Below are 13778 nucleotides of genomic sequence, written 5' to 3' on the forward strand. Positions count from 1 at the left end.
CTGTTGAACCAATTCACTTCTGTGTATTGTTTTGCTTTCTGTTGTATCATGCATCTTATGTTGACTTCAACTGGTGGATAGTACCCCTATTTTCTACTGCAAATCTTTAAAGATATTTTGGCATATATGTTATTGTCATTAAGGTGCAATAAGGCCTATAGTTATGTAAATGTGCATAAGTTATACTTATAAATTACAGAAATAATGGATATGCTGTATATAGAATTCTGTAAATAGTATCTGCATAAACAGATTGTGCAGATATGATTTCTTATTGGCAAGTTTAAATTTGTGTTCAGTGTTACTATTTCTATTTTAAAGAATAATATACAATATACTCCAGTGGCGTCCCTTACTCGTGCGACAGTGGCAAGAAAAGGGGTGTGGCTTCATGGAGGAGAATGGCTTCAAGGGAGGGGTGTGTAAAATAATAAGCAAGTAAAATTGTTGTCACTTAGTTGGAATCAGAAATATAGCACTCTTTAAAGTGACATGGAGGGGCAAATTTACTAAGGTGGGAATTCTATTGAAGATGGAATATTGCCCATAGCAAACCAATCAGATTCTACTTCTTATTTATTTAGCACATGTCTAGAAGATAAGAATCTGATTGGTTGCTCTGGGCAACATATCATCTTCAATAGAACTAACATCTTAGTAAATTTGCCCCATAGAAGTAATGGATATAAGAACTATTGTGCTTGTGCAATATCCAATCTACTTTCGAATGAATTCATTGAAAGCGGTCAGTGACATACAGTATGATGGGGCAATATGACTAATAGTATTTTCAGTGCCTATAGAATATATATGTCAGCACCTTGATTTGTTTAGAGGTGAGTTAATTAGCCCAAATGGAGTCTGCTATTATTATTTTCCTGTGTATCTGTGCCATGCAGATAGAGGGAGAATACAGCTACTTTTTTTTCAATCCATGCAAAGGCTTATCGCCTTCATATATAGGGCCAAAGGTAATGCCACCTGAGTTCGGCGGCCAAGCGGGATGCCGGCTGAACTCAGGTGTATTTTTAAAGGGGTAATCACTTACAAGGAATTTTTTGGCCTTGTAAGTGATTGACATTTAAAAAAAAGTCTAAGTTCAGCCGGCATCCCGCACTGGTGCCGAACTCAGGCGGCATTACATTTGGCCCCTAGTGTGCTGTATAGTAATTATACAATTAAAGCAGCCTGCTCCATAGTTTATAACATGTTTCCCTGCTTACTAACAAAAGTGGTTTGAGAGACCAAAGTAAGTTTACAGCACAGCATGTTACTCCTGCCACGAGCAGATGCCAACATTTGAGGGGTGACACCTAAGTGCAGTCTGCCACTGGCATATTCTTTTAGGTATCGTTTGTACCAGCAGGATCATTTGAGTAGTAAATACTGTATTTATGTGTTTCAAATGCTTTTGTCATTAATAATGTACTAGATAATATGTAATATTATAGCATTATTCATACCTTTACTTTTTGTTTCTTTTCTGTAGATTGGCAGATTGCGACCCTTGCCTTACTACTCGGTGGTGCTGCCATTATTCTCATTGCATTCCTTATTGGCTTAGTCTCCATTTGTGTGGGATCTCGCAGGCGGTTCTACAGACCAGTGGCAGTCATGCTTTTCGCTGCAGGTAACTCAGTCATGCTCTCATAGATACAGAACTATCATTAAGGGGGAATATTCCACCATATGGTCATTTATAATTAGACGGCTAAAACTACATTTTGTAATTCACTGAATGAATCGAATGTATGGGTCTATTTAATGTAAATCTATTTAACTAATATTTCACATTGTCACTTATCACAGCGTTATAGACTGTCCCACTGCAACAATTTACCATGGCGGGGCTCCTCAAGTCTGCTGAGAAATGATAATAGCATTTTGCATAGGAGTGGCTAGTGCCCATGCATACTCACAGTAATCGGAACCAGCATGGATCCAGCTATATCTCTACATTGCCAGTTATTCAGTAGATGCTGCTATCCTGTGGAGCTGTTACCCCCATAGGTCTATCAGTATGGCAGTATGCAGCGCAAAATTGGTTTAACTTTTGGCCAAACTGATAACGCTTTCAGACAGTGGCTGTCAAATTACCCGGCATTTACTGGCATTTGAAGCGCTGGGTTATTCGACCGCCGTTGTCAGACCCCCTTCCCATTTAGACCCCGATATTTGCTCTATTACTCTGGGTTTTTATCTGTGAGAAAAGGTCGATCTGGATCTTAAACTCTGGGTCTCCGACTCTGGTCATTTGCAGGGTCGGAGACCCGGAGTTTAAGATCCAGATCAACCCTTTCACACAGAAAAAGACTTGTGTATTTAATGAAGTTCCCGGATGGAACTGCTTCAACCGGGAATATAATTTTCTGTGTGAAAGGAGATAAACGGACATGGGGGCCTTGCGAGTCCACCAAACCCCGCCCGGCGAACGACAGCCCACCTGCCGCCCCCTCAAAGTGCGGCTTCGCCCGAACAGCTGCGAATGGATGTTTTGCATAAATATCCATTCGCATGGCTCGGGTAACCGCCCACATCTTTCGATGGTCACCGACCATCGAATGATGTTTAGCGTGCACGCATATATAAGTGACTTTTCAGTCGCGTATATATGCGTGCATTCTGGCGTGGATATGGCCGGGCAGCTGACATCCGGTGATGTCAGCTACCCGCCCCCCACACCCGCGTCACTGCCTCATTACCATGAGAACGCCCAGCAGTCTCATGGGAACGCCCACGGAACGCTGGGCGTTCCCATATGGGGCATGGGTGCGTGCACGCGGCGACCCGAAAGGTCGCCGTGGGTGCACGCACCATACGCCTGCACATGCGCAGATACTCATGAATGCGCGCAGTACCGAACGGATCTGAATCAGGCGCATAATCCCTTTTGAGGTTTTTGCTGAAGAAAGGGCTTTCCCCAACTTATTAAATGGACCAATTTGCAAGTGATAGCAGATCCTTTTTTTCCATGCAAAAGTCATTTTGAATATCCTCTACTTCCAGTGGTACAATGGGATGAACGAGTGCAAAAATGTATTTGGTATAAAACTTTTAAAAATACAGTCATTAAAATGTTGGTCTTATTTCCTGAGTAATAATACAATAGCTGTTGTAACTCCTACACTGATGGGTCTTGATGTACAGTAAGATGTGCTACAACTGCTGTTTTTACTGTTGAATCTTTTGTACTGTATTTTGAAAGATCAGCAACAATAAGTAGCAATCTTGCAAAAGCATCGGGATAGATGCTTAATACTGTAACAGTGTTCCTTGGGGCATAAGCTAAATTGTGGGAAAATTCCACATAATAATATACTGTATATATGTATTGTGCTGTCCAGTTGTAAAAGATCCCCATTCATTATGAAAAATGTTAGCCGATTAATGGTCTGACAAATGAAAGCAATTGTTTAGTATTTAGGAACATTGTTTTTCATAGTGCTAAAGCTACAGGCAAATTAATTTAACATAATAGCAGTGCTTGCTAGAATTGAAATGATAACCTCATACAACCCTGTAAGGAATAATGTGGTTATCCACATGCACTGAAGATGTATGTACATGTCCTCTAAAAGCAAGTTTTCTGTAGCTTACAGCATTTCTCATTTTATATTCACAAATTTTATACTTTTGTTGCTCATCTTTAACCACTTGAGACAGAGAAATGAATTTGTAAGTTCAAGCCCTTGCAGAAACAATACCTAGAATAATTACATCTAAAAATAGCATTTTTCCTAACGCTACATAAAGAGCATTTCTTTTCTACTTGGTTTTAAGATATTTCAGAAACTTTCTTACATATATACCCAGGTCCTGCTACTATGACATATGCATTTGGGCCATCTAGCCTGCCCTAAACACAAGTACTCTACATGCATTTACTAGGGGTCATTTAACCTACCAGTATCTTTTTGGATTGTGGAAGGTAACTGAAGCACCTGGGGGAACCCTACGCAAGAACTGGGAGTATATAAACCATGTAAATCAAACCCATAACCTCAGTGCTGTGATGCAGTAATGTTAACCATTACACCATCTGTACTATGGGCCCGATTCAGACCTCCTGTTATCAGATGACTGCGAATGTGCACAGTACGCTGTGCATATACCGTGCCGTCCGTGTGAAGACAGCCAGTGATGGCTGTTCCCAGGGTGACTGAGGGGTAGATTTATTAAGCTTGGTGAAGTGATAACTTGTCTGGCTTTTATCACTGGCCAATCAGCTCCTACCTGTCATTTTTCAAACCAAGCCTGTAACTTCACAGTTAGGAGTTGATTGGCCGGTGATAAAAACCAGACACTTTATCACTTCACTGAGCTTAATAAATCTGCCCCTGACACCCTGCGACAGTTTGGGGGTGGTGACCCAGCATTTCCTGGGAGTGCACCAGAAAATGCAGGCGTTCCCCGGCTGCTGGGAGGGAGGGATGATGACATCAGTAGAGGCCTCCTTCTCCCTGTCCTGGCTTACTTGGTGCGGTGAACAGAGGGGAAAACCATTAGATTGCGATGGTTCTGGATGGTTTTCCTCTCATCTGCACAACTGCAAACGAATTCACTGCTATGCACATGATTTGCGTGTTTGGGCGCGCGTTTACCAGATCATTGGGCTCCGAAGATTAACAGATTGAGGGATTTATTCTGGTTGGTTTGCAAAGCAAATTCCTTCTATAATGGACAAAACCATGTGCATTGAAGGTGGGGCTAATGAAACATGGGCAGAGAGAGTTAATGCCCCCATACATCAGAAAGATATTGTACTCAATCGTACAATCTCAACTGGTTGTATGACTGATTGTATGACAGATTGTGAGTACATTGTGTGTCCAAAAACTACCAATGAGTGCCAGGGAGTTGAAGGGAAAGTTGGACACAATCGTGATTGTAAGACAGGTCTTTCTGATGTATGGCCACCTTTACATTTGGGCGGGGTGTGTTCAAACTGAAATCTCAATTCCAGTGTATGAATAAAGCAGCCAGTATTTACTTTGCACAGAAACAAAATCACTCACCCAAATGTAAGTCTCTCCTGTAGTGCACATGTTTTTGTCCATTAAAGAAAGAATTTTCTTTTGCAAACCAACCAGAATAACCCCCTTTGATTTATATTTATATCTATAAAACATATTCAATGTTTGCCTTATTGGTCTCATGCTGTCTATTGCCATCTAAAGTCTTGTTTTACATGCAATTTACTGTGGTTTTCACGTTAGTACATTTCTAATATGCACAATTTGTGGGCTATGGCAGAAAAACACCAAATCAGCTAAAAAAATACCTCTTGGTCTACACTGGTGGTGTATTGTTTCATTATCTGAACAATATTCAAGTGAATTATCCTATTATATATTTTTTTATTTAAGAGTATAGTAATCCCCTTTTCCCTTCCCCTAGGTTATGGGTCATAGGGTCAACACTATAAAGGTCAACATACATTAGGTCAACCACTAAAGGCCAACAAGGCTTAGGTTGACACATGAAATAGGTTGACAGTCAAAGGGTAGACATGAGTTTTTCTAAATTTTTGTCCAGAATTTCCTCGAAAGTCGACATGGACATCAGTGTACTACATCGCCTAGAATGTCTCGCTGCTCTCGCCACGTTTCGTGGCTCCCTCCATGCCCTAGTCCAAACTTTGGCCCTCCAGCTTTTGTGAATCTACAAGTCCCATCATGCCTTGCCACAGTGTTGCGATTAGTTAAAGCTGAAACTATTGCAAGGCATGCTGGGATGTGTAGTTTCACAACAGCTGGAGGGCCATAGTTTGGACATGCCTGCCCTAGTGGATGGTAGTGTATGAAATACCGCTTGTTTTGGGAGAGAAAGAACGTAAAAACTCATATCGACCTTTTGACTGTCGACCTTCTGACTGAGCGTTGAACTAACGCTTGTGTTGACCTTCTGACCCTGTCGACCTTAGTCATATTAACCTATTAGTGGTCAACCTAATGTATGTCGACCTTCATAGTGTTGACCAAGCAACTGTATCCCTCCTCTAGTACTGTACATTAGGGCGGAGTGAAAAAGTTGAAATTGAGATATTCAAAATTGGCTAGTGTGGAAAAGATGTGACGACCTGAATAAGAAATGTGCAATAGTGTTTTGCTCTAAGTCAATATCTTCTGTTGCGGCAAGACACCTAAAGTTTTACTTGTTAGATGAAAATAACAAAACGTATGAAGAATCTCCGATCGAGTAAAAATTATGTCAGGACTTATTCATGCACTATTCTATTAAGGGCAAACAAAAGGTGTACACTGATTTTTTGCCCCAAGTTTTTTTTCTTGGTCACTTCAATTACATAGTATCCTCTCCAAAAAAAAAAAATACACTTTCAGGTGAAAACACACAGTATTGACAATTGTGACCATGAGAACAGGTATTATCAGAGATATCTTTCTCCTGCCAAAGTCAGTAACTTTGCACTAGGACAAGCTTGTGCTCTTTCTACTATGCAAAAGTATATTAATGAACCACTCTAAGACATCCTGACATAATTTTAACTAGATCGGAGCTTCTTCATACAGATGTAGCAGGCTACATCCTTGCTGGCGGATCGCCAGAACGTCCCCGCTGGCGATCCACCAGCAGCCTCGCCATCCATCATAATGAGACGCGTGTGCGTCTCACGCGCACGCGTGTCTCAGTCTCCTTCGCCAGCGCGACGGAAACCCTGGCCGTCTCCGCCTCAGGGAGACGGAACGGGGTTAGGGGAGGTTAGGGGGGTGCGGGCAGGCGGCGGGGACCCCGGGTTACCGCCGACAAGCCGGTGGTGACCCGGGGGAGCGGCTGGAAGCGCCGTCGGAAGGGGACGCGCGCACCGCTAGCGCGTGCGCGTCCCCTTCTCGCCATCGATATCACATATGCCCCACGGTGCCAGATAACACATAAGCCCCCACGGTGCCAGATAACACATAAGCCCCCACGGTGCCAGATAACACATATGCCCCCACAGTGTCAGATAACACATATGCCCTCACAGTGCCAGATAACACATATGCCCTCACAGTGCCAGATAACACATATGCCCTCACAGTGCCAGATAACACATATGCCCCCACGGTGCCAGATAACACATATGACCTCAGAGTGCCAAATAACACATATGCCCCCACGGTGTCAGATAACACATATGCCCTCACAGTGCCAGATAACACATATGCCCCCACGGTGCCAGATAACACATATGCCCCCACGGTGCCAGATAACACACATGCCCCCACAGTGCCAGACAACACATATGCCCCCACGGTGCTAGATAACACACATGCACCCACAGTTCCAGATAACACACAAAAAAGGCATCTTACCGCTGGCAGGCACATGGAGGGTTACTTCAACCCCGTGCTGATGGGGAAGCACTACTCTGCTCCCTGATGCTGCCTCTAAAAGGGGGTAAGTGCAGGCCGCTCTGCCCCCTCACTGCAGCCGCTCACCGCCCTCCGCTACCCTGCCTTCCCGCCTCCACCGCCAAGTGCCTTAGTCCTGCACTGCGTGGTGACGTCACATGTGCACCCGTGCAATGCACTACTGGGAACGCTGAAGCCAGGAGAGGCTTCAGAAGAAAATGTGCAGTATACTGTACATTTTCTTCTGAAGCCTCTCATGGCTTCAGAGTTCAGATAGGGGCTTTGCCCATTCAAGCCCGCCATGAGCCTGTGGGCCGCAAAAGTAGGCGGCAGGGGCCACATGCAGCCCGCGGGCCGCAAGTTTGGCACGTCTGTCCTAGACCAATGATGGCTAACATTGACGCTCCAGGTATTGTTGACCTTCACATCCTAGCATACCTGGCTACAGTTTTACTATTTGGCCATGCTAAAACTGATGCAGGGCATGCTGGGATGTGTACTTCAACAACAACAACAACTGGAGTGTCAAGTTTAGCCATCACTGTCCTAGACCTACAGTAATATTTTCTTTTTTTCCAATTTTAGTGCCTAAACTTCTTTTAAAGTGTCTGATCTGACAGCTCTATGTTGGCGTTAATCAGACAAATGCTGGCTAAGCCAGTGGTCCTTACTGTCCCACATGTCTAAAAAACATGCTGTCAAATGCTAATTGTCTACTTATGGTAACCTGTCCTTAAGTTTCTGCCGTGCATGACATAACAGTAACACAATTTCCATTGACTGTCCCCACCATAAAAGGTAGGGTAAAAATAAAGCATAACGGGGCCTATTTATCAACAAATTGTAGCTATTTAAAACTTGTCACATATTATAAATGGTTTTCCAGCCAATCAAGTGTCAAGTAGCTGATTGGGTGACGAATCATTTATCATGCACACGTTCCAAATAGCTAAAATTCATTGATGAATGCGACCCAATAAATCAAAAACATCAAAAAAAAAATTTGCTTATTATAAAGAAAGGTGGATATTTTTTGTTTTGTTTTGTTGATATGCTGCTGAGCCAGAAGAGTAAAAAATGGAATGGCATGTGACATTACTGCACAGAAGAAGCACTTATGATTCTTTATCTTTTTAACAAGATAGTAGGTGGTAAAACATCTTCACTTATTTGAACAGACCTCTGTTTGTTTCCCGTACTTTTGATTAATTTAATTTGATAGAAATCTCTGCAGGTGCTTGCAGCAAGCAAATCGATCTATATACATAATTTATTATTTACTCAGCAACCAAATCCACAAATCTTCATTTGGCGTAAAGGTTCTATCATATGCAAAATTTAACTTTTTAAAGTTTTATCCTGTTCTATAATAAGCAGTAAGGTCAAATAAATGTATTATAATTTGTCACTGTATTCAATCTCAGATCTTTAAATAAATCAGAATTTGTGAAACTTAATTTGTATTATGGTCTATCAAATACCCATACAATATTTACAAATAGTTAAATCTTAATAAATAGCAGGTTAGATATCCTTGTGTATCACACACATGTTTAATCAAATAACACTCCAGTATACAATTCACAGGTCCACTATCTATATCCTCAGATAGTTAGTGTAACACTTGTCAATATCATAAAAACGTGTTACTATGTTATTTTCCAGGTGCTTAATTTTTTTGGCATTGTTATCAAGGATCCCAAGAGCACTAAAGTATTTTGGTTGGAAACCTGGATAACATTAATAAGACATTCCCCACCCCACAATTTCCTCATGCGTAGCTCCTGTGCAGTACATTAAGGGTACAGGAGACTATACATTTTACCCTACCAATTTTATAAATCCAACACCGAGATCTTGGTATCTGGATGATCGGTTGATAGTGTCTAGATACGACAGTCAATAGGTCAACACCAAAAGTTTGACATGCACAATGTCAACATTGACAAAAAGTTTACATAACACTAGATCAATATTGACAAAAGGTCGATATACCAATGGTCTACACATAAAAAGGTTGACGCACATATTTTATCATTTAAAAAAAAACATTTGGGACTTTTTCATATAGTAACATCCACGTGGACTCTGCAGTGGTAGTGCAGCGAGGCACCTGGAACAAAGCATGGTGAGTGAAATGATGGTGTGCCCTACACTAATTGTCTATGTGCTCAGATGCTGATGCTGACACCAAAAAAGTGAAAAACTCATGTTGAACTTGTTATGTGTTGACTATTTCCATGTCAACCTTTTGCTTTTGTTACCGTTGACATTGTATATGTGAACCTTTTGTCACTCAACCTTGTGCATGTCAGTCTTTTGGTGTATACCCATTGAATTGTTATACAGAGATTGTTGACCCTTTAATCTGGAACCCTACATATCTTAGTTCTCCCTCATTTGGGTACCCTACAACTGAATCTTACTCAAATAAATGTCAAGTTATTGAACCTAGTGCCAAGGACTTCACTTTTTGCTTCTATGTTCATGATGTCATATGAAGCTGAATATAATCTTCCTGAATGTTAAGCCAGCACAACTGATCTTGGATGTCACAATTCACCCTAGGACTTGGTTGGATCACAGTGTGATTACACTTTACATAGGGAATCATCCACCGTAATGAAGGACTCCTCAATTATGGCTGCAGCTAGAGTCTAATATAAAATACTATGTCTCTATTTATGCTAGCCCTGATATCACCCTCATTATGCTATGGAATGCCCATTAGGTGGTGATTTAGGGCACTACACATGCTAGGGAGACTAGATCTTAGAAAACTTTTGGACTTTATTGTTCGATTAAATATATTACATAAAACCTTTGGTTTCTCTGACAACTTTTACAAATTTGTAACTGCAAGGGGTAAGTATGGCCTCTTTCTTACTGCTGAGGCTGAGTTCTCCATTAAGTTGCTCATGCCGACCTTTAATGAATTATGATTTTGCAATGAAATTTCACTTGAGAAGATCAATCAATAATCCCGCTGGTAATTACTGGGAAGTTCCAGATTTTCTATGGCAAATAATATAATCCGTCTTTGTCCTCTCTCTTCCTTCTGTAGACTCTGCAGAATTTTTCCTACTGACACCTGCCAAAGCTATCCCTTTTGCTCTTAAATCCATGAGTGCCAAAATTAAGGTGTAAGAGATCCCTCATGTGATCACAGGCCTTAAAGCTAATAAAGTGCTAGATCTTGATGGATGCACATCCGCCCCAGAACTACACATACTGCAGTTCATAATATACTGTGGGGGATAATACTAATTTGGAGACTGTGCCATCCTTGTGTGCATCTCCTGACAGACTCATGAGATTTTATGCAAATGTCTCTACTATTACCCATCCCTGGTGTGCATCTATGCATCTGAATGTGGAAATACTGAGTTTCCCACTGCCAGCAGTCATAGATGCTGAAATATGATTGGTGTTCATCTTCAGTTCTTCCTTCCAGTTGTTATCACACAAACCAGAATCAAATGATGAATCCATATAAAAGGCAGATCCCCCATGCCCCTTGTGTCGGGATGTTTGATTTGTTAGTATACGGGGGAGGGCCCAATGCATTAATAGGCTAGAGGATTTATGGGAAAAACTGAAAGGTCTCAGAAGGTTTCTCTTCATATGATATCTTATCAGAAACAGAATACAGGGTAAAAACACAGCAAGTTGGCCTAATGTATGGGGGCCTTTAGGAACTGATGGACTGGAGGATCATTTATCATATTCAAATTTTATCATCACAGTAAGTTTTACTGTATCACTCATTGATAAATTATCCCAAATGTTTGTTTTTTAATCTATTATTACGTGTGATATTTTTACATTGTGCTCCTATTCATGGTTACATACATCATGCTTTTCCAATTTTTTATGATATCTTTAGTAACATTTTGTACATTTTACTAGATTAGGAACAGCATTATTTGCTTAATGTAGGTTCACCTATTTTTTATTAAATGTTCTGCACCTTATTATTAATTTCTACTTTATGGTTATATACACATAAGAAAGTAATTTTTGAAAAACTTCTGGTGCAGATTTTATTAGGAAAGCCTGTATGTAATTCCAGTACTGCTGATCGCAAATATATAACACGTGTGTATCTTGAAGAAGTTTAGCAAGAAAAGAACACACATGATCATATGTAACTCTTATGCAATTTTAATGAAAAATTTATTTTTGACAATTCTGGGGAGATTTTCTTTGCAGTTATGTTCTATAAAGAAAGCAATATGACAAGTTCAAACACCTACCAACAGAAATAAAGTGCAAAAATTAAAAAAAAGCTTCCACAGTAAAAAAAAAAAACTTGTTTGTTGAAAAACAGGAATTTTAAGAACTTTGGATCTGATTCATATGTGTAAGTAAAGTAAAAAAAAAAAACAAGTAATTTTATGTCGGGAACAAACCATTTTCTACCTAATGGGATTACATTTTTTCTATGGTACCATTTATGTTTTTTCTGTGCAGGGCAAATACTAACTGCTTTTGCATGTAGCCCACAGAAATGCCTCATAGATTATTCTTTCCAGACAGAAGTACAGTATGGAGCACACTTCGACATTGAGATTGTCCATTACTTTTCTCCTAATCTTGAAATATGTTCCCTCCACAAATGTGCCCATCTTGGTGTGCAAATCTATTTACCCTGAAGAAAACTTAGGTGCCTTTGTGCAAGCTGAGGTGTACAGCATGTCTAGAAATGTATTTGCGAGTAGTGCAAAACATCAAACATAAGTTACCAAAGTCACTTTGATATTAAAATGTACTCTACACACTTTTGTGTTACAAACAGGTACCTGGAATTTAGATATATTTCCATTTTAATAAAGAAACAGATTCAGCAACACCTTTAAGATATAATTTATGGGTACTTGTGTATTATCATGGCGCCCATCGCATCGCATACCATAAGGCATACGATGGTATGCGATGCGATACAATGTTAGCAGATGTTATACAATTTCAAATTGTATACCATCGAATTGTATGCCATTGTATGGCATATACAATGGTATAAGATTTTAAATTGTATAAGCACCCTAATGGGTGTTTTCAATGTTAAATGTGCCCCCTATAAGATAAATAATTGTATAAGCACTTTAATAGGTGCTTACAATGTTAAGCACTCCCACGCCACCCGTGCTATCAACGCCAACCCGAAGCGTGGCGGTACGCATCCTCGGACCTTTTCATACACCCACTATCCACGTCGGTGTGGAGTTGACTTTATATAGTGTGGCCAGCGCAGCGAGCCACTGAGCCCGAAGCGTGGCGAGCGCAGCGAGCCCCGTGAGGGGACACGGAATACATGTGAAGTAATGCGCAGCCCCTCGCGGGGCTCGCTGCACTCGCCACACTATATAAAATCAACTCCAAGCCGACGTGGATAGTGGGCATATGAAAAGGTCGGAGGACGCGTACCACCGCCCCTCGCGGGCTCGCTGCGCTCGCCACGCTTCGGGTTGGCGTTGATAGTGGCAGTGGTGTGGGGGTGCATTTAACATTGTAAGCACCTATTAAGGTGCTTATACAATTAAAGATTGTATATACAATTTAAAATCGCATCTCATTGCATTGTATGCCATTATATGCCATATACAATGGTATACAATTTTAAATGGAATACAATGCCATATGACTGAATATAGTGGGCGCCGTGATAATACACAAGTACCAATTTATGTTACTATGTAGAATGGAAATGTATTTGAGCATGCACGTACAGAACAGAAGTGTTCAAAACTAGAGTAATCAGTGACCATGCCACCGATATGTCACATCACAAGCCACAATTACGAAGAAAAATATTCTCTCTTAGAGAAATGAGTAGCAAAAGGCCTTTAATCTTCTTTAATAAGGCTTAATACATTTTTTGATCAGAACTGACCGGTTTCTGTATAAACCATTCACTGTGATTGGCCTGATTGTCTAGGGGTCATAAATGTTTCTGCACCTTGATATCTCTGAACAATAGAGAAATTTTCTATTGTTCCAATAAGTATATATTTTTTAGATAGACCAAGAGTGTTTTTTCCATGCATTTTTTTTTTTTTTTAGATTTGTTATCTTATGTACAAATGCTACAAAATAAAGGTAACTCTAGGGAAGTTTTTAAAACTTGTATATTGTCTTCCTGCATTAAATTCAATATACAGGTTGAGTAGCCAAATATGGAATATTTTAAAATATGCATTTTTATTTAGAGCAAGATTTTGACACCTTTGCTTTCTGGTGGTTCATTGTACACACTTTTTATGCACAAAATGATTACAGATATTGTATAAAATTACTTTCAAGCTATGTGTATAAGTTGTATATGAAACAAATGCATTCTGTGTTTAGACTTGAACTTGAGTCCTAGCCCCAAAGATATCTCATTATGACAGTGGTTCCCAAACTGTGTGCCGTGGCACCCTGGAG

General features: G+C 40.5%; 1 protein-coding gene across 1 annotated transcript in view; it reads left to right on the forward strand.

Annotated features, from left to right (window-relative positions):
• The window catches only part of TMEM47 (transmembrane protein 47), a 102426-nt gene that overhangs the window by 73945 nt on the left and 14703 nt on the right, over window positions 1-13778 (forward strand). The window contains exon 2 of the mRNA XM_083174333.1: window positions 1490-1630. Coding sequence (XP_083030459.1) covers window positions 1490-1630 — 141 coding nt within the window. The remainder of the gene's footprint in view (window positions 1-1489; window positions 1631-13778) is intronic.

This window comes from Crinia signifera, chromosome 2 (assembly GCF_055691185.1).
Source record: "Crinia signifera chromosome 2, ASM5569118v1, whole genome shotgun sequence".
Classification (NCBI taxonomy): Eukaryota; Metazoa; Chordata; class Amphibia; order Anura; family Myobatrachidae; genus Crinia; species Crinia signifera.